This window comes from Sinocyclocheilus rhinocerous, unplaced genomic scaffold (genome assembly GCF_001515625.1).
Source record: "Sinocyclocheilus rhinocerous isolate Xijiao unplaced genomic scaffold, SAMN03320098_v1.1 scaffold307, whole genome shotgun sequence".
Classification (NCBI taxonomy): Eukaryota; Metazoa; Chordata; class Actinopteri; order Cypriniformes; family Cyprinidae; genus Sinocyclocheilus; species Sinocyclocheilus rhinocerous.
Window position 1 is genome coordinate 43,820 of NW_015662942.1, and position 19,835 is coordinate 63,654.

The 19,835-nt window shown below is 38.1% G+C and overlaps 1 protein-coding gene and 1 long non-coding RNA gene across 8 annotated transcripts in view; one reads left to right on the forward strand and one right to left on the reverse strand.

Annotated features, from left to right (window-relative positions):
- The window catches only part of LOC107728506 (uncharacterized), a 77,410-nt gene that overhangs the window by 14,412 nt on the left and 43,163 nt on the right, over positions 1-19,835 (forward strand). Inside the window, exon 4 of one of the 3 annotated variants that reach the window (XR_001638480.1) lies at positions 1,568-3,544. The exons of 1 other annotated variant lie outside the window; for it this stretch is intronic. This is a non-coding gene — a long non-coding RNA (uncharacterized LOC107728506). Of the gene's footprint in view, positions 1-1,567; positions 3,545-19,835 lie in introns of those variants that run through there. One more of the 3 variants, XR_001638481.1, reaches the window with a different exon arrangement.
- Positions 3,495-19,835, reverse strand: part of LOC107728505 (carboxypeptidase M-like) — a 61,214-nt gene continuing 44,873 nt past the window's right edge. For 2 of the 5 annotated variants that reach the window (XM_016538695.1, XM_016538694.1), the window contains 2 exons: positions 16,915-17,063; positions 3,495-4,203 (listed from right to left, as the gene is read on the reverse strand). In XM_016538695.1, coding sequence (XP_016394181.1) covers positions 3,952-4,203; positions 16,915-17,063 — 401 coding nt within the window. In that variant the 3' untranslated portion in view covers positions 3,495-3,951. Of the gene's footprint in view, positions 4,204-7,544; positions 9,026-9,213; positions 9,289-13,188; positions 13,747-16,909; positions 17,064-19,835 lie in introns of those variants that run through there. The other 3 variants (XM_016538696.1, XM_016538698.1, XM_016538697.1) reach the window with 3 other exon arrangements.

Here is a 19,835-nt window from a genome sequence, read left to right on the forward strand (position 1 = left end):
AAAGAAATAAATTTTTATATATATATATATATATATATATATTAGTTTTGTATCAGATGGATGAGGAAATGACAGTGGCTTGAATGTATTAACCATTTATTTAGTTGTAATGGGTAACTGGGGAAATATAGGGAAACAAAATAGCTTTCCATTTTTACTTGGAACTAGTGCTGTCAAATGATGAATTGTGATTAATGGCATGGAAAATAAAAGGTTGTGTTTACATGGTATGTGTGTGTCTGTAATGAGTATAGTTATTATGTGTATACATAAATACACACCCATTTTGTGTGAAGAAAAATGTGAAGTTGATGTATTTATATATATAATAAAAAATGTATGAATATAAATATATACATGTAAACATTTTCAAAATATATACTATGTGTGTGTATTTATATATACATAATAAATGTACAGTAGGGCTGGGTTTTGTCACAAATGTCACGATTCGATTCGATTGTCGTTCACAAGCTTGTGATGACCAATTGGATTTGATTGAATATGGATTATTTTGGATATCGGGTACAGTACATGTTAAATTGTCAAGGCAAAAAAATCTGTCAACTAATGCTGTAAAATATACACGAGAGTCAGTTGCTACTATAATTACTATAAATGACTGTAATGACTATAAAAGTAATACTATAGTGTTGAAAATAATAAAGCTACAATGACGTAATATTTGTACTTGGTTTTTTTTAATATAAGCATAATGGTGGCTGTCATAAAAAAACCTGATGGATTTTGTCCCGTAAATGAAACATTGAAGAACAGTAAAAATGATAATGAATATGTTATATGGTGCATATATTTAGCAAAATGCCCCTCTGTACAGTTTATTTTTGTATCCGACTAATGATTTTATGGTCGCTGAATATGTTTTTGTGAGGTAAATGTGACGTTATACGTGACATTGTTTACAAGCCGTTATGACGTGTTTGCGCAGCTGAAACGCCGATTGAGAGATTACATGAGACAGGATATGGATTGTTTAATAAATAAATTAATATATTATTGCTTGAATACACGTTTAAGAAATAGCGCTAGAAATGTTATAATTAAGGGAATTAAACCTGGACCTAGGCATTTGAAAATACATAATGAAATGTGTGTACTCGGGCAATAATTTGAAAAAGAAAGAGAAGCATCAGATTTAATGCAAAACATATGGAAGACACATTGCTGTGACATTTATTAGAAACAAGAACGTAGAAGGAAAGCTAATGTTTTCTGTTAAGCACAAACTGAGAAAAGTCAAAGAAACCTTAACGTTTTAATGGGTAAAATAGGTTTCAAATAAAAGCACCGGTGTTGTCTTTGGTGGGGCGGGAGCAGCTAGTGTTGTAGTGTGTCCCCAGCTTAAATAGCGGGACCCTAAATGCCTACCTATATAGTTTTTTTTGTAAAGAGGGCCATGAGTAAGTCCATATATTAGACATTGTATTATAGACCTCTATTATAGAGATTGAAAAAGTAAATGAATGAATGTAATTGAAGTGATGTGTGTGTTAAGTTTGAATGATTTGTTACACAATTAAACTGTTGAAATTGTTCCACTTTGTAGGAGTGAAATACATCATGTTGCTCTCCAGCGTTACAAGAGAAGCGGTATACAAAAGGAGCACCACATGGTCCATTAGCATATGTATGTGTCCGTTTGTTTGGAAGTGTGGATGTGCCGAGCATGGTGGTTGAAAGTAAGTGTTTACATGAGCGTTAGAAAGGAAAGTGTGGGTAATGTCCATAGAGTACGTACCTGTAGTTGTAAATGTTTGTAATTATAGTTTTGAAATATGTAAAGTAAATACTTTGTGGGGAGTTGTGCTCCGTTTTTGGCTTTGTATAAAAATGGCTCTCCAAATGTTTACCTAAGGCATACCGATCTATGCTGATATTGGGAAAAGAACAATATCGTTGCTTGTATGGTGGTTTGTAATATAATGTAAATGATAAAATAGTATATAGGAGGTCATGTCCAGTTAGCTAGGCAAAAGTCCCTTGATTTGGTGGTTTATTTTGAAGAGAAATGTATTAATTCAATGTTGTTTTTGTTAACAGTACTGTGCAAAAGTGTTTGAAATAAGTGACTTGAAACGATTTGTTTTCAGTGAAAATATGGCCTATCTTTTGCTGTAGTGCGTGTATATATCAGTTGACATTTGAAAACGTTCCTGTTGCCATTAATGGCAATAATGCAGTGAGGTTTGTGTGGAATGTAGAACCGTGGCAACGTCTCCAAGACACTTGAGAAAGCTACCTGAAAAATGAAGTATACCTCGGACAAAAGGTGCAAAACGCAAGGGGTGATCAGTTAATAGAAGTGAATTGATAAGTAAAAGGTATTACTCATTACTGAAATATTTTTGGACGGCATTCTCACTGTACAGCATTTTGACACGAGTGCCTTACAGTTTGAACAGTACTGTAGCTTTGCAGGACGATTGCTTGAAGCATCTTGGAGATGTTGCCACAGTTCTTCTGGATTTAGTCTGTGTCAGTTGGTTCTGTGTGGAGCACTGTCTGCTGTCAGACTCCTTGTGCAAACCAAAATGTCACTGGATTATTACAAGGAATTTTTGGGAATGTGAATGTTTCCCTGATATTTGGTGTGCGTGTAAAAAGAAAGGTATGCCAGCACATGGTGATGACTGTTTAAAATGGTGTAAAGAAATGACTGACTTGACCAATTAATTGAAAAGTACTGATTTGATGCAGAAAACGGTACTAGTGTTGTATATTCCTCACTGTTGTGTTTTTCTGAATGCATAGATGGGAAGACCTTGGGGCTGAATTCAGAGGACGAGATGTTGAAAATGAGAGCGCTCCGGTTCAGAACGAGCGAGGTAAAGCCAAACCAGTATCAGAATCATTAGAACAATGCAGTAAAATCAGGGTTAGAATGAAAAGACCGTTTTCAGTATGATGAGCGTGTATTTGAATGTGTACAAAACTGACACGGCAAATAGTTGTCCTGTTACCAATGAGGGACATACCACAAAGATAGAATGCTTCTTGTCAGTTCAGTTGAATACAAGTGTATTCACATATATTCATTAGAAGTTTGAATAAAGATGTTTGTGGTAAGCTTTAGGGTAGTTGGTGGGAGCCGTGTGTCATAGATGTTATGAGAATATGGTGATCGTGGTGTTGGATTGGCTCCTCTTCGTCCTCCATGAGTCTGACTTTTGTTGTTTTGGTTCTATAAATCAGCCGACACTGAAAAGCTGTCATCCCGAAAACAGAAAATCCCTAATAATAGTATAACGAAGTTGAAGAGACGAGTGTGCAATGTAATATGTTAATATTGACTTTGCAGAAAAAAAACCGAATGCCACACAATGGCATGTTTTAAAGTACGCATCCAGCATGAGAAAAAAGAGAGGGCAGATCTGGTGTTTGGCATGTTTATTGAAGGCACTGTCAGTCTTTAACGTGAGACCGTGTGAGGTAGAAAGAGCAGCAGGTTTCATTTGGCTTGCAAAGAGTCTCTGTCAATGTAGAAATGAGGTGAAGTAAAAAAAAAAAAAAAAAAAGAGTATCTGCAAATGTTTAAACGATAACTGTAGAACCTTGGTCCAACAATAAAATGTTGTATATGTGCTATATTTGTTAATATACACAGCCTTCAACTTTTATACTCGTCCTTCATGAGTATAATAATATCTTCCACTATTGAAAAGCATATTTGAAACGAGACGGCATTATAAAACATTAAGTGAAACAAAGCTAGTTTGAAAGTAAATGTAAAGCAGTTGAGGTGTTGGGGCAAGGATTTGTAATTTGGCTCTAAAATGTGTAATCACTACAGTGGCTTGTGGATATTGTTGACATGCTCCATGCGTGTTGCTAGTTTTGACAACTGTAGATATGGTGTCACGATTTAGTAGAAAAAATGTGCAATAAAAGCAAAAATGAGTTTGTCCTTAATGTTTAAGAGTGTTTGCTCTGTCAGGACAGCATCAGCAGTCTTTGGAGGAGGAATAAGGTAAGTGCAGTGAACACACTGGGCGGCAGCAGGGTGGCACTGTCGCTCTCCTGGATTCCCAGATCTGGGGTGGTGCAGGACTGGGGTAGTTGTGTTGCTGTTGAGCTGTAGTCACTGTGTTGCAGGAGAACGTTGTGTGTAAGTGCAGAGAATGCATCGGGACCATACGGCACTCGAATGGTGTGGGTGAGGGTTTTGTGTCCTGGGTATGTCACCTGGAGATAGGAAGCAACAGAGATGTAATTGAAGCCGTGTAGGTGCACTATTGATAGTGCACCTACACAATCAATCACGCAAATTATTGCATGAATAGTGGGACATGTATATTGTTGTAAGTATCTCTGTTACACAGTGTTTCCTGTATGTGGCAATTGGCTGTTTTGTTTTTGGACACGTGAAGACAGAGGGTGGTGTTGTGAGAAAAATATGTATGTATCCCAAAACCCTTCAATGGCCGTTTCACCTTGTAATGCCATACAGAAAAGTAGTTTATTCCCCCCCCAAACTAGAATAAACCTAAGTAATTAATGTAAACCATGTGTATATATAGTCCCTTACCTGTTTTTAGTGTAAAAGTGTGGCACAGTTTGCAGTGTTATGTTTGTGGAATGCTCACTTAGGTGGTTGTGATAAAGTATGACGATATGTCATTGAATAAAACCATGAATTGCTTTGATTCAATTACATACCTCATCACAACCACCTAAGTGAGCATTCCACAAACGTAACACTGCAAACTGTACAGGTCAAAACGTGCCACACTTTTACACTAAAAACAGGTAAGGGACTATATATACACATGGTTTACATTAATTACTTAGGTTTATTCTAGTTTGGGTTTGGGAAAAGAAAAAAGCCCATTCAACCCCATCACATCACATCACATCACATCACGATCCACAACATGAAACCATGTGTATATATAGTCCCTTACCTGTTTTTAGTGTAAAAGTGTGGCACGTTTTGACCTGTACAGTTTGCAGTGTTACGTTTGTGGAATGCTCACTTAGGTGGTTGTGATGAGGTATGTAATTGAATCAAAGCAATTCATGGTTTTATTCAATGACATATCGTCATACTTTATCACAACCACCTAAGTGAGCATTCCAAAGGTAACACTGCAAACTGTGCCACACTTTTACACTAAAAACAGGTAAGGGACTATATATACACATGGTTTACATTAATTACTTAGGTTTATTCTAGTTTGGGTTTGGGAAAAGAAAAAAGCCCATTCAACCCCATCACATCACATCCAACCCCATCACATCACATCACGATGAGCCTGCGTGGCTTCCAGTGACGTCACAGAGCCAGCCAGATGAATTCTCAAATGTATAGGGATCTCTCTCTGCCCACGGTCAGTCAAATGCAGCAAAGCCGATTGGACGACACACCGTACGGCAAACGCAACCCCACCGAGCACGCATTTCACTTTCTAAAGACAAAACTAAAGGTAGGAACACAACAACAACTCAAGTCAGTTGCAGTAAAGGTCTGCCAAAGCATCAAAGTAGGAAAACGAGTCTCTGGACGTGTCCGTGATTTTCCACACTTGAGCCAGTCGTTTGCCTGCAAAGGATTCTCCGCAACATATGAACAGTTTACTTATTACCTTTCCTGGTCCAATTACGCTTGAGCCCCGTGTATAAAACGGCTTGTCATTCCTAAGCTTTTTCTCACCAAATCTACATTGACACAGTTTTACTGCACGCCGTATTGGTGTCAGTACAAAACCTTGTTCACAAAATCATTCCATTTCATTTCAAATGACACAAGCATTCCAATTAAGATATACATCATTCAATGCTACAAGTCTACCTGTGCTTAATGGCTACGCCCCTGCTCCCATGAAGCTCAACATCATGTTTTATTCACATTTCTGGTTTCTTTTAAACAACCTTTTCCACAATAATTGACTCCTATTTCTGGAAGGTACAAAGTCAATCACAAAGAAAACCACAACACTACAATCGAGCAACAAAGCGTTCCTTTTCATCACTTGTATATTCGTAATGATCTGTCGTTTTAGCACATCGCCACACTACTCCACACTCAAGTAACACGCATTCAAAAACAAACCAATAACACATTTCATTCATGGGGATGAACGCAGAAACTAGCCTCATCGTGAAGCCTCTTATTAAATGGATGTCACCATATCTATAGTCTATTAAGGCTGGAATACACCGTGTCTGGACGAGTTGATGCTAGTTGCCAAAGGTCACAGCCGGTCTGCACATTTCACTTGACCCATTCCATAGAAAACAGATTCACTTACATATAAACTGATGCTTGTCACTTTCGCGTAAGGTCTGTTTGTCAAGTATTTACAATGTGAACGAGCTTAAAGAGAGCACACCGACCTTCATTGGAGCAGTGACAACATTTGGCTACATCAATAATCTAGGTCACGTATTACGTTCATACGTATTTTATTATGAACGACTATTAACAATATCTATTCCATTATACTTTCTCTCATTCAAGTCACGCCGTGTGATTTTTACAGTACCCTTTAAGCTCACCTTACAATCATATGAAATCGGCAGGATCAAACATTATGGATGTAAAAGTACAAGCCGGTAATGCCCGTCTAGTTCTAGTGTAGCGCACCATCTCATACAGCTAGTCGGCTAACTGTGTCCTGTAGCGTCTGCGCTATGTTGCCAAAACTATCTTTTGGATCTAACTGCAATTATTACCCACATCCAACTTCCACGTTAGAATATGCAAAAGTCTAAACATGAATCTCTTCCTTTTACACCAAGTACTTCAACTTAGCCTGAATAAATGCTTCAACATCCAAATAATGCACATTTAAAGGGCTCCTCTTTTGGTGAAACTTTTCAGACAGCTTTCAAAATGGCCGCCACACAGTGACAACACATGGAGACCCATATACTTGAAATTACAGGAGCCATGTAGTAACAAACGCATCTATTGGTTAAGACATCAAGTATGACGATACGGTCTTTTTTCTTTTTCTAATCTGAGCTCAAATATGGAAGTGTGCTTAATGGGTACGTTTACCCTATATATATTTGTTCAGCCCCTCCCATTAAAGCTTCAAGTCTGCTCTTCAATTTCATCGTCTTGGTTTCATTTTCATTCTATTCTGTTGGCGTACAGAGCCAAAATTAGGACAGTTGTGTCAGTGTCCAAATATATATGGACCTGACTTGTGCGCTAAGGTCAATATCATCAGCCCCCTCGAGAAATGATCCGTTTCGTTGGCTACGCGACAAACCACTGTTGTCCAATGACTTGCCTAATTAACCTAATTAATCCTCTTAAGCCTTTCAATTGCACAGTAAGCTGAGGATTAGTATCTTGCAAAACTTGGAAAGAAAACTAGCGAGAGAACTTTCTAAACGCCCGAGAACAACTGCCGAGACACTAGTGAATCATTTATCATTGTGCACTTACGGTACGGGTGCTGAGAGCACTCAAAATGCATGTAAAGAAGCGGTCGTACCGACGTTTCCTTTACAATTTGCTTTTTTTACTTTGTATTGTACATTAATTATTATCATTTATTAATGTTTTATATTCATTGTTTTTTTTTATGTGTGCGCGTGTATAACAAAATGCGTCCTAGCACTTCCACCGTGTCCAATATTCCAACACTCATAAAAAGTGTTCCTCTAAAGGTTAGCTCATTCTTTCAATTCATATGTATTCAGAGTGACCCTGACTATCGCCGTCTTCATTTTCAAGCCATTTCACTGTATAGTTTTGGAGAAAACTAAAAAGCAAAATCACCCCAAACAACAAAATGCATCCTGGCACTTGCACCGGGTCCGATTCTCCAACACTCATAAAAAGTGTTCCGTTACAGGTTAGCTCATTCTGTTCATTCATATGTATTCACAGTGACCCACACTATCACTGTATTAATATTCAACTCTTTTTACGGTGCGGTTTTGGACAAAATTAAAGGCAAATTCACCCCAAGTGTCAAAGTGCATAAGCACTCTTACGTTATGTCCTATATTCAAACACTCATACAAATCTTTCCTTTATAGGTTGCCTCGTTCTTTCAGTTGATTCCCGTTCACAGTGACCATGACTATTACTGCATTAATTTTCAAATATTTTTACTGTGTGCTTTGGGAGAAAATCAATGGCAAATTCACCCCAAGTATCCATGTGCACCTTTGCACTTTTACGTCACGTTCCATTTTCAAACACGCATACAAATATTTCCTTTATAGGTTGGCTCGTTCTTTCGATTGATTCCCGTTCACAGTGTCCCTGGACTGTATTCATTTTCAAACGATACCAAGTAACTCAGAGCACAAAAATAAGTCTACAAACGTCCATTTCATGCCATTTAAAATACGACCCGGCTAAACTAATTTAGCTCTCGCATCCTGTTAAATGCCCCAATTTGGAACATATGCCTTATCTTTGGAGTTCAAAAACGCATAGTATTGTAGAACAAACATTATTTGCTATTATTATCATTGGTCTATTATTATTTCAGCGTCAAAAATGGTTGCTTTGCTTTCCTTTCCTTTATTTGTATTCGTTTTTGGTCGTACAGAAAGCTTGTAACCAATTATAGTCCTCGTGCCTCTGCAGAACTCCTCGGTGTCATTCCGCCACAGCCTCTGCTGCAGCTTACTCCTATAATAATTTCACCATCATGATGATGATAATAATAATAACGCATTTTATTAGGCACCTTTCGACACTCAATGACACCTTCAAATAACAGTAGGCTATTAATTGATTGACCGCAATACAACCTAATGGAATTTAAACAACACTTTTATTGAGACTAAAATAAGTTGTCATAACACGCATTATGTGGAACCAACATAATCCCCGATACAAATGCAAATATGTACTTTTTTTATGCAATTAAACAAAAGCCTAATATGACGACGTGATTTCACGTGTACGCGCACAAGACAGTCGATACACGTTCACAGGTGTTCGAGCCACAGTAGGCACTGTTGTGCGGTCTGATGGGACGTACAACAGCATGCCCAAAGCGCCGTTATTTCTTAAGATGCACAAACTTGTTTTCTGAAATAACAAAAGGCAAAATAAATCAATGCATTTATAATATATATAAATTGCATGTATTTCTACAAAATGTCTCATATTTAGGAAAAAAAACACAGTGAAGTCAAATTACAATAAAAGTGTGATCATTTTCAAACAACGGCACCGATACTATATTATTTTTTCTTTGTGTTGTCAACTGTCCTTACCCGATCGGTGTCTTGTTGTATCTGGATTTTCATTTAGATCCATCATCTCAAAGGGGCGATGAACATAATCGGTTCCTAAGGTTCAAATGAACATTTTCACTTAATTCAATGTGACGCTAACAATTCAAATGGAACAAGAGGTTGAGTGTATGCGTCACGTGTGTGTGTTCCCGTTCGCCCTTATTTGCTCCTTCCCGTTCCTGTCCTCGCTCTACGAATTTGTTTCCAGCTGCGTTTCTTTAATTAGTTCATTTGCTCCCGGGTGTGTCCCACTGGTGTCTGTGTATTTATAGCGAGTCCCATTCGGTGTTTCTTTGTCTGCTGTTAAATGTCGTGTTGCCGTGTCTCCAAAGTTCCCCGTGTGTTCAAATTCAATTCCGTGTTCCAAAATATTCTCCTGCGTCTCCTTCGCTCCTTTTTGCCAGAGTGTAACATGACGATATGACGTCAGGACAGTATTTCCCAGCAATTTTGTCCAATACTATATTGAAAATAAGAGTCACTTTGATATGGTAAATAAGCGTGGTACGTTTGCGCAATAATTCCTTCAAAAACGGAAACTTGATGTTACAAAATGGGACACGACTGCAACGATACACTGTATAAAAACATTTTTGGAGCGAGTTTGCGTTTCCCAGTAACATGACATGAAAATGAATCATTTGAGAAAATGGGTAATGGCGCAACGGGTAGAATGCACTTAGTTTTTTCAAGTGATTTTGCCATTCATTTTCTTCTAAACCATAAAGTCAAAAAAATGTCACATCAATACAGCAATAGTCAGGGTGACCGTAAAGGAAACATTTTTATAAGGGTTTCAAAATGGGACATGATGTCAAAGTGCTTATTCACTTAGATGCTTGGGGTGAATTTGCCTTTCATTTTCTCAAACACTCAAATACAGTACTCGGGGGTCACTGTGAAAAGGAATACATTGAAAGAATGAGCAAACCTATAAAAGGAAAAATTTTTATGAGTGTTTGAAAATGGCCAATGGTGCAACTGCTATTGAGTGAATTTGCCATTAATGTTCTCCAAAACCACACGGTACAAATATTGGACAGTTAATACGGTCATAGTCAGGGTCACTCTGAATACATATCGATTGAAAGAATGAGCTAAACTATAAAGGAACACTTTTTATGACCGTTTGAATATACGCAAATAATCCAAGTGCAACAATGCTGTTTGGGGTGATTTTGCTTTTAGTTTTCTCCAAAACTATACAGTAAAAGGCCTCGCAAATGAAGACGGTGATAGTCAGGCTCACTCTGAATACATATCGATTGAAAGAATGAGCTAACCTATAAGGACACTTTTTATGAGTGTTGGAAAATGGGACACGGTGCAAGTGCAAGGAGGCATTTTGTTGTTACACACACACACGCACTAAACTATGAATATAAAACATTAATATTAACATTTATAAACATCAATACATTATTTATAATAATTTATGTACAATACAAACGTTTATGTACAAAAATCATGTATTTACAAACTAAAAAGAACCGTTAAAATAAGCAAATTATTAAGGAAACTTCGGTACGACCGCTTCTTTACATGCATTTTGACTGCTCTCAGCACCCGAGAGTAAGTACTGTAAGTGCACAATTACACGCGCAAGACGCACAAAAAAAAAAGTGTGGCTGGCTTGACCGTGTATTTTCAAAGCGCGGCTGGCTTGACCGCAGTAATCATTTAGCCAAGTCTGGGACTGATGTCTCAACAAAGATGCTCAGTAGAGGGCGACGCCCCCACACAACAATGGACTGCGAGGTTGCGGACCAAGAAAAAAACACTTCTGAAGAAGAGACACCTCCAAGCCACACTCAAGTTTCAAGGACAACAAAAGATTACGCATACTGGAAACTTGTCCTTTGGTCAGATGAGACAAAACCACAGCTCTTTGGCCATAGACGTGTTGCCTATCTTTGGAGAGGCTCTCAACCCAAAGAACACCGTTCCCACAGTGAAACGTGGCGGTGGGGGTATAATGTTATGGGGATGTTTCCGTGCGTTTCTCGTCACGGTCAAAGGAATCGTGAAAAAGGAACACTACGACAAGACTTCGACAGACAACCTCAGGCGATCTGCGGCAAAACGTCATTTTGACTTCCGGCCCGATGACGACCCAAAGCACACCTCGCTTCAAGTGAACGTCCTTCAATCCAATAGAACATCTGTAGGGCTCACTGAAGACCAGAGTCCGTGCCAGGAGACCAACAAATCTGGAGGAGCTTGAGAGATTTGCCAAGGAAGAATGGACTGCGAGTATTTAGCGGACATGCCTCAAACTTGACAACTACAACAAACCACAGCCACACGCGGGGGTACTTAACTTCTTCACTTGCTTTCTTTAAAGGAACACCACTACTAATAATTACTAAAGTGGTGGTGCCACCTACAGGCACTATGGAGAATGACAGTATCCCATACATAACACGACTCGAGGCTGTCATCGAGAACAAGGGATAAACCATCGACTACTAACATCAGAGGGCTAATAATTTTGGCCTGTACACTTTTTTTCTTCTTGTTTATCGTTTTGTTTCTATTTGTATTACAAACACTCCAAGCTTCCTAAATAAAGTCTAATGTTTAGAAATGCCGTGTTGAAAAAAATCTTCACACCATTAAACGGCGCTCAAGAATTTCTTTCTCGGTGTCCACTTTTATGGTTCCCTGTTTTTTCTTCCCAAAAACACAGCTACGGCTGTAATTTAAGGTATCGCGGACTTCTCTTTAACGCTCGACACATTTTTACCCATGTACTTTGATTGCATTACTCATAAACTACATTCTTTGACATCAGTTTATTGTTCATGTTAGAGAACCAAAACTAGGACAATTGTGTCTCCTCTCTAATTAACCTGAGAGAGGAGGTGCATCCTTGTGCGGTGGGTCAGATCACTGATGCTGCAAAGACGCTACGCAAAAATCAAGCCCAAAAATCACAGAGGTGGGTAGAGTACCCAAAAACTGTACTCGAGTAAGAGGACTTGTAGATCGAAAGATGGCGCCGACGCCGATGGCTGCCTCCGTGGCGTGCTCCGCACTTGTTTTTCTGTTTGTGTTAGTTCGTCCTGTCTTTAGTTATATCCCTGCAATCAGTTTCACCAGAGACGAATTGCTGGACATTCGGCAGTACACGTGAGCTCCGCTTTACAGAAACTCGCTGATCACATCACAGAGACAGAACAACAACACCCGGACTCTGTTTCAGTCATTCTCGGGGACTTTAATAAAGCCAATCTCTCCCGTGAACTGCCAAAATGCAGACAGCACATCACGTGTCCCACCAGAGACGGTAATATATTGGATCACCGTTACGCCACAATAAAGAATGCATATCACTCTGTTCCACGAGCAGCTTTGGTAATGTGCAATTTCTTTTATTTATTCAGAAAAAAATAAAATTTTCTGTTATGCATTTCATAAAAGCACTTATCATAGAATGATCCTTTTATTTCACATATTAGCATGGTTTTATTGTTTGTTTTTCAACCTTAGTATACTACATAAAATTGAGCATAGTCTGGCTTATAATGCGTGAATGATACTAATGCATCTACCTACTTATGATGAGAATAACAGAGAAAAACCATTAAAATTTGCCATCTGGTCGACGCTACAGAGCTCTGAGCACCAGAACGGCCAGACACAGGACCAGTTTCTTCCCTCAGGCAATCCATCTCATGAACACTTAACAATAACTGTGGAACACACACTATTTATACACTCGTACACATACATTTATCTAACGCTCATACTCGGTCTACACCTCAAATTTGCACATAATATACAGTACCTGTACATACAAAACTGTCTATTGTAATATACCTGCACATACAATTGTCGATTTATATATTTTTATTCCTTATTTACTATTTTTTATTATCTGTGTTTTTTGTTCTGTCACTGTCATTCTGTTACACTGTGGAAGCTTCTGTCACGAAAACAAATTCCTCGTATGTGTGTAAACATACCTGGCAATAAAGCTCATTCTGATTCTGATTCTGATTCTGAAATATTTACTCGAGTAAATTAACTCGTTACTACCCACCTCTGAAAAAAAAAATACAATCTTCTTACACATACATTCTCATACTACTTTATGATAATGTTTCTGTTGCTTTATTTATTCGTGCCTTACTCTGGATAAGGCTGACTGTTGCGTCAACGCTGGGTGTGGACGGTGCCTTTGTCCCTGTAAGGTTCCTTTTAACTGATGATCACTTTTACCATCTAAAACTCTTATTTAGTCTCAGGGAATGGAGCCTTTGGCCCCAAATGTACACTTAAAACACAATTCATTTCTCCTCAATGAACCGTATTACCTGGACTGAGGAATGTGAAAACGGCCCACTTACACGAGGTGCTCAGAGAAGGCGGCCTACACTTACGGTTCAACTAGGCCAAGTACTAATCACTCTTTTCCTAAATATACAGTCGTTTTGTGATACGGTTGTTGAAACCGATGACTCCTTAACACTTTGAGCAGCTATGAAATTCCCTACAAGAAGGCCTGATCTTATGGAAGCATATAGGTAGCGAAATTCCATTTCAAATGCAATATGCAAAATGGCAATGTATTTAAATGTACATTTTCCATTACCCATACGTGCAAAGTTTGTTGCAAAAGGAAAATGAAAATTACATTCTATAATTTACATTTCCAACAGTAGTCTTAATATGTAAATTGCGTGCAAATTTGAATGCTTTATAAGTTGCCCAATGAAAATGAACATGTAGAACACAAAATGATTTGATATGTGTAACATGTTCAAGCAGAAATGGTAGCCAAATGATCATTTAAATGCTATTTGTCCTAAATGGATTTAGACTAACAGTTACAACACTTAGGATTGCATTTTCATCATGACGCCGTGGGATATTTGTAGCAACATTCAGTGCGGCTTTGAAAATGCATTCCGAGCTGACCACGCCCACCCTCCGTCAATCATTGCTTCGAGGCAGGGATTGGCGGAAGCGTGTTACGTTGAGATATATCCAGCTGCAGACCCGCAGCACCAGCAGTTTCAGAACCGCAGCCATAGAACCGCAGCCACAGAACCGGAAGTGAGGGGCGGAGTTATTGACAACGAGAGAGCATGGTGAGTAGTCTAGTTTTTAATATCACAAACAGGAAATTACTCGCATGATACAATGAAACTAATAACTGTATAGGTCTACAACTAAATTACACAAGATTAATGTTTATAAAATGCTTAAGTATAGTGTTTAATAAAAGCAAATTACCCCTTAAAAACCGTAAGGTGGCGCTACTCTGTTAAAAAAATGTAAGCTCCGCCCCTCACTTGCGGTTCTGAAACTGCTGGTGCCGCGGGTCTGCAGCTGGATACTATTGGTTACGTTTGGATCGTTTGAAACATGGCGGCTGGAGATCTGATGAGATCGTTCAATTCACTGGCAGATGAAGTGGAGCGTGAACTGAGAAACTGATGAAGCGTATTCCTATGGCGTTCGGACGGGATCTTTAATATGACGTTGCAACACGCACTCGTCTCAATGAACGTGACGTCTGCTGCAAGGGTTTCCAGCACTTTCCATACACTTATTCATGCCCTATTTTTGCTCTATTTCGCCAATAAAAAATAGCTAATTCCAAACAGAGCCACAGCGCTGTTTTGCGTCTCTGAGCAACATAAGTTTCCATCCAGTTTTTGCGTTATTTGCAGTTTTTTGTTATCGATAAAGAGAATATGCATAAAAAAAATTGCTGTCTACAGCCCGTTTCCATCCAACTGGCCTTTTACCGATAAAATGCTGTGCGTGATGAAATCATCCCTAAAAAAACGAATTGTTGCAAAAGTTTTGGTGTATTGCAAAGAAAAAATTGCCCTTGAGCCGTTTCCATACATAATTTCACCTATTACGTAAATTATACAGGCTAGTAGCCTGTTCTTCAACCATTTGAAACAAAACTTTATTATATATCCTAGGCTATTATTAAATTGTATAGGCCTGCATAAAATAGTTTTTAATTACCTTTTCATTTAAAAAAAAAAAAAAAAATTCAAATATCAGTAGGCTATTCAACGTTTTACGATTAAAATATCAAAACATTATTTCTGCATTTGTAACTGCAGGTAAAAGCATTTGTGTCCTGCATTAAACAGTGTGTAAATGCATCTAAATGCCTCTTCAGATGCAGCTTCTAATATCGAGATATCATTTTTGTCTATATCGCACACCCCTATATATTTAATTCTTCTTTGCTTGTTTGGTACACATAATTCACTGATCATGAAGCTTCAAATAAGCTTATATTAGAAATAGGTTCTCTCAAATGATAACGAGGACACGACAAAAATAGGTGAATCATATTTATATAAGGTTTTTTTTGAAGGGGGCGGGGTCTGGTTAATATTGTGAAATATCATTACAATTTAAAATAATGGTTTTCTATTTTAATATAGTTTAAATTTATTCCTGTGATGCAAAGCTGAATTTTCAGCATCATTACTCCAGTCTTCTGTGTCACATGATCCTTCAATGTATTGTCAACGTCAGAAACGATTGTGCTGCTTAATATAGCTGCTGTGTAAAGACTATAAATGGACATTACAAGCACTACAATAATGATATTTTATACCTAAAACAATACTCAACAACCATTTCCTGCATCCTGCTGTACTTCCCTGAATAACTCTTTAAAGGTGTTGTAGGCTAATAAGTCGTTCAGAGTAATAAATTGAAAAAGCTCCCACCTGTATATGACTACACAAAATAACATGTAGTTTACTTGAGGTTCTGCTATAAATGTGTCCATTAAACACAATAATTTAAATTAATTATACCAAAAAACTGAATGACTGTTATTAAACGTCATTTAATGAATTGTAATGATTTCCAATGCCCCGCAGAAACCCTGCCTTTGATGGAAAAGTACATCAATAATTTTAATTATGTTTGCTTATGTTATAACACTTTCCAGCTAATTTCAAGACGCTGGCGTCACGTGGGTCACCCGCAGTGTAAGACGCTCAAAGCTCAAGACGTTCGGTTAGACGTTCGATCGGTCGGTCGTTCGAACGTTTGATTTTAGCATGGAATACGCTTCATAAATTTCTCTGTTCACGGCTCCACTTCATCTGCCGGTGAATTCAACGATCTCATCAGATCTCCAGCCGCCATGTTTCAAACGATCCAAACGTAACACGCTTCCGCCAATCCCTGCCTCAAAGCAATGATTGACGGAGGGTGGGCGTGGTCAGCTCGGAATGCATTTTCAAATGGAATTTTGCTACAAATATCCCACGGCGTCAAGATGAAAATGCAATCCTAAGTGTTCTAACTGTTAGTCTAAATGCATTTAGGACAAATAGCATTTAAATGATCATTTGGCTACCATTTCTGCTTGGACATGTTACACATATCAAATCAATTTGTGTTATACATTTTCATTTTAATTTCGCAACTTATAAAGCGTTCAAATTTGCATGCGATTTACATATTAAGACTACTGTTGGAAATGGCAAACGTAAATTATATAATTTAATTCATTTTACTTTTGCAACAAACTTTGTACGTACGGGTAATGGAAAATGTACATTTAAATACAGAAATACAATGCCATTTTGAATATTGCGTTGCCATTTTGAATATTGCATTGCCATTTTGCATATTGCATTTTAAATGGAATTTCGCTACCTATATGCTTCCATATCATCTTACTTTGATGGTGTAGTTTCCGGGCAGCAGCAGTCTGTAGTATTCCCCGTTACGATCCGTCCTGAAGGGACAAACGTTTCTTCTCCCCGCTACCTCCACCACAGCGTTTTGGACAGGCTTCCCGTATGAGTCCATCACTACTCCTTTCACCCCTGTGCAAAAAATAAATAAAATCAAATCAAATAAAAAAACATAAATACATGAATCTTTCACTTTGAGCTTTTCATAACAAACGGTACTTTTACTCATATTTGGGGTGGCCTCTTTTCTCCAAGCGGCCACCTAATATCACATCATGCAAGCAAACGGGGAACCCATTTGGTTTGTCAAATGGAAAATGTTCACATCCTTTCCTATAATGTTTCACATACACCTTCATGACCTCCATCCATTAAGGAGTTTCTATGCCAGCAAATCGCTGTCATACGTACGTACGTGGTAATGACTTTTTAAAGGTGCACGGCCCATCTTAAAAGCCATCAACCGCAACTTGACTGTAAACAAATTCATGATCTCTGTGAGGTATTACAACGCTCTAGCTGCTCCAGTTTGTAAACAACTTTTTTGCCCCGTTGTTTAAAAGGTGTGGCAAAGCGTATTGGCTTCCGATCCCGCTGTTTGCTTGCGGATGGATTACAGAGACCGTTGTGTCAACGCTGGGTGTGGACGGTGCCTTTGTCCCTGTGAGTCAGCTGTGGGATTGTCCCGTCGCTAAAGGTCAGGGATGGTACGGTGTCTGTTTGTGCAATTTCATTGTGACTGTAACAGGATATGCTTATTGTGCCACAATAATCCATCCGCCCTAATCTTTTTATCCACCTTATTTTGCCATGTGCAAGTAAACGGTTTTCCGTAAATGGACCTGACTTCCAATTCGTTAGCTGCTATAGGAAAATAACATTACAGATATCAAAGTGCATAAATCACAGTGTATGCTAGGGGTGTAAGAAAATATCGATACACGTGAGTATTACGATATTTTGTTTGGCGATACTGTATCGATTCTCAAAAACGCAATATCAATATAAAAATACAATGAAAAAATGTATACGATATTCATGGCTGTCGTTTCGTTTTGGGTTTATATCCCGACCGCTAGATAGCGGTCTTCTTACCTCTGAACTTAAACGGTGACAACGTGTGTGTTCCGCTCCTGCAAGGTTTATCCAATCCCGCCCGCTCCCGCAAAAATTCTAATATTGCATAGAATTTTCGCCTATCAATAGGGAGTATTTCAATCTCTTTTGAATGAGCGCTCACGCCGTTCACTTTCGATTTCGCCATCACGCACACTCTGTGAAAAAGGGAGCGCATCTTACGATACAAGATATTTGTCAATGAGCTCCGGATGTCAAGTATGTAAATGGATGTTTTTTTTTGCTAAGGTTTGCATATGGTGGTGTGTTCTAAATGACAGTTTTCCTCAAATTAGATCCTATTCTCCTTTTCCTAAAATAAGAAATATCCAAATATATCGTCTTGCTTACAGTATCGCAATATATCGCAACATATCGTATCGCAACCCCTGTATCGTGATACGTATTGCACTACAAACCAGTGTTTTACAATCAAGACAAAACATTCCAAGAATATGGTTCAAAAAAATACCACTTTGCATTTTTAAGCAGCATAACCAGCGGTTTTGTACAGCTAAAAACAACTGGAAGCCAATGACACCAGAAGCCAGGCACATTACATATAACCACTTTTACAGGAAAAAAAAGCCGGATAATTGAGTGTAGCCTCATATGATAATCAAGTGACATCATGCACTTTTTTTTTTTAAACATGTTTGCTCAACTTGTTTGGTCACTCATAGGACCCTGCGATTTAAGCAATACAGAAAACACACAGATTCCAGCCTTTATGCCATTTACACTGTAGCACAGTCACAGATTTTGAATAATACATAATTTATATTATGTATAATTTGGAGAATCAAATCAAGAGATAGACTACTGTACTTTAAATAAAAATAACACCGCTACTTAAATATGAAATCTGCATAGCCATATGTGACCCTGGACCACAAAACCAGTCTCAAGTCGCTGGGGTATATTTGTAGCAATAGCCCAAAATACATTTGTATGGGTCAAAATTATTGATTTTTTTTTATGCCAAAACTCATTAGGATATTAAGTAAAGATCATGTTCCATGAAGATGTTTTGTAAATTTCCTACTGTAAATATATTCACACTTAATTTTTGATTAGTAATATGCATTGCCAAGAACTTCATTTGGACAATTTTAAAGGCCATTTTCTCAGTATTTTGTTGTTTTTGCACCCTCAGATTCCAGATGTTCAAATAGTTGTATCTCGGCCAAATATCGTCCTATCCTAACAAACCGTACATCAATGGAAAGCTTATTTAGTCAGCATTTCGAAAAATTGACCCTTATGACTGGTTTTGTGGTCCAGGGTCACACGTGAATGAGCACCATGGTTGTGCGCACATCAAGCTCAGTGTTTTGGCACCTGCCGTCTCGCTATACGAGATGCTACCTGTACTTCATCTCCAGAGCTGCTCTGACAGTTCTCTTCAACACAATTTTACAAATTTTATACAACTATCAGCATTTCATGAACACACAGAAACTCAAAGATCTTAATTTAAATAATAAACGCGGACATAAGTACAGTAAGTTAACACAATAAGTAATAATAATAATGTTTTTTTGGTCACTTTATTTTAAGGTGCAATTCTCACCATTAAAAAAAAAACCATTAACTACGCCTTTTGCCTCAATAACCTCTTAATTGGCTGCTTATTAATAGTAAGGTACTCGTTAAAGGGGTCATATGATGCTGCTAAAAAGAACATTATTTTGTGTATTTGGTGTAATGAAATGTGTTTATGCGGTTTAAAGTTAAAAAAACACATTATTTTCCACATACTATACATTATTGTTTCTCCTCTATGCC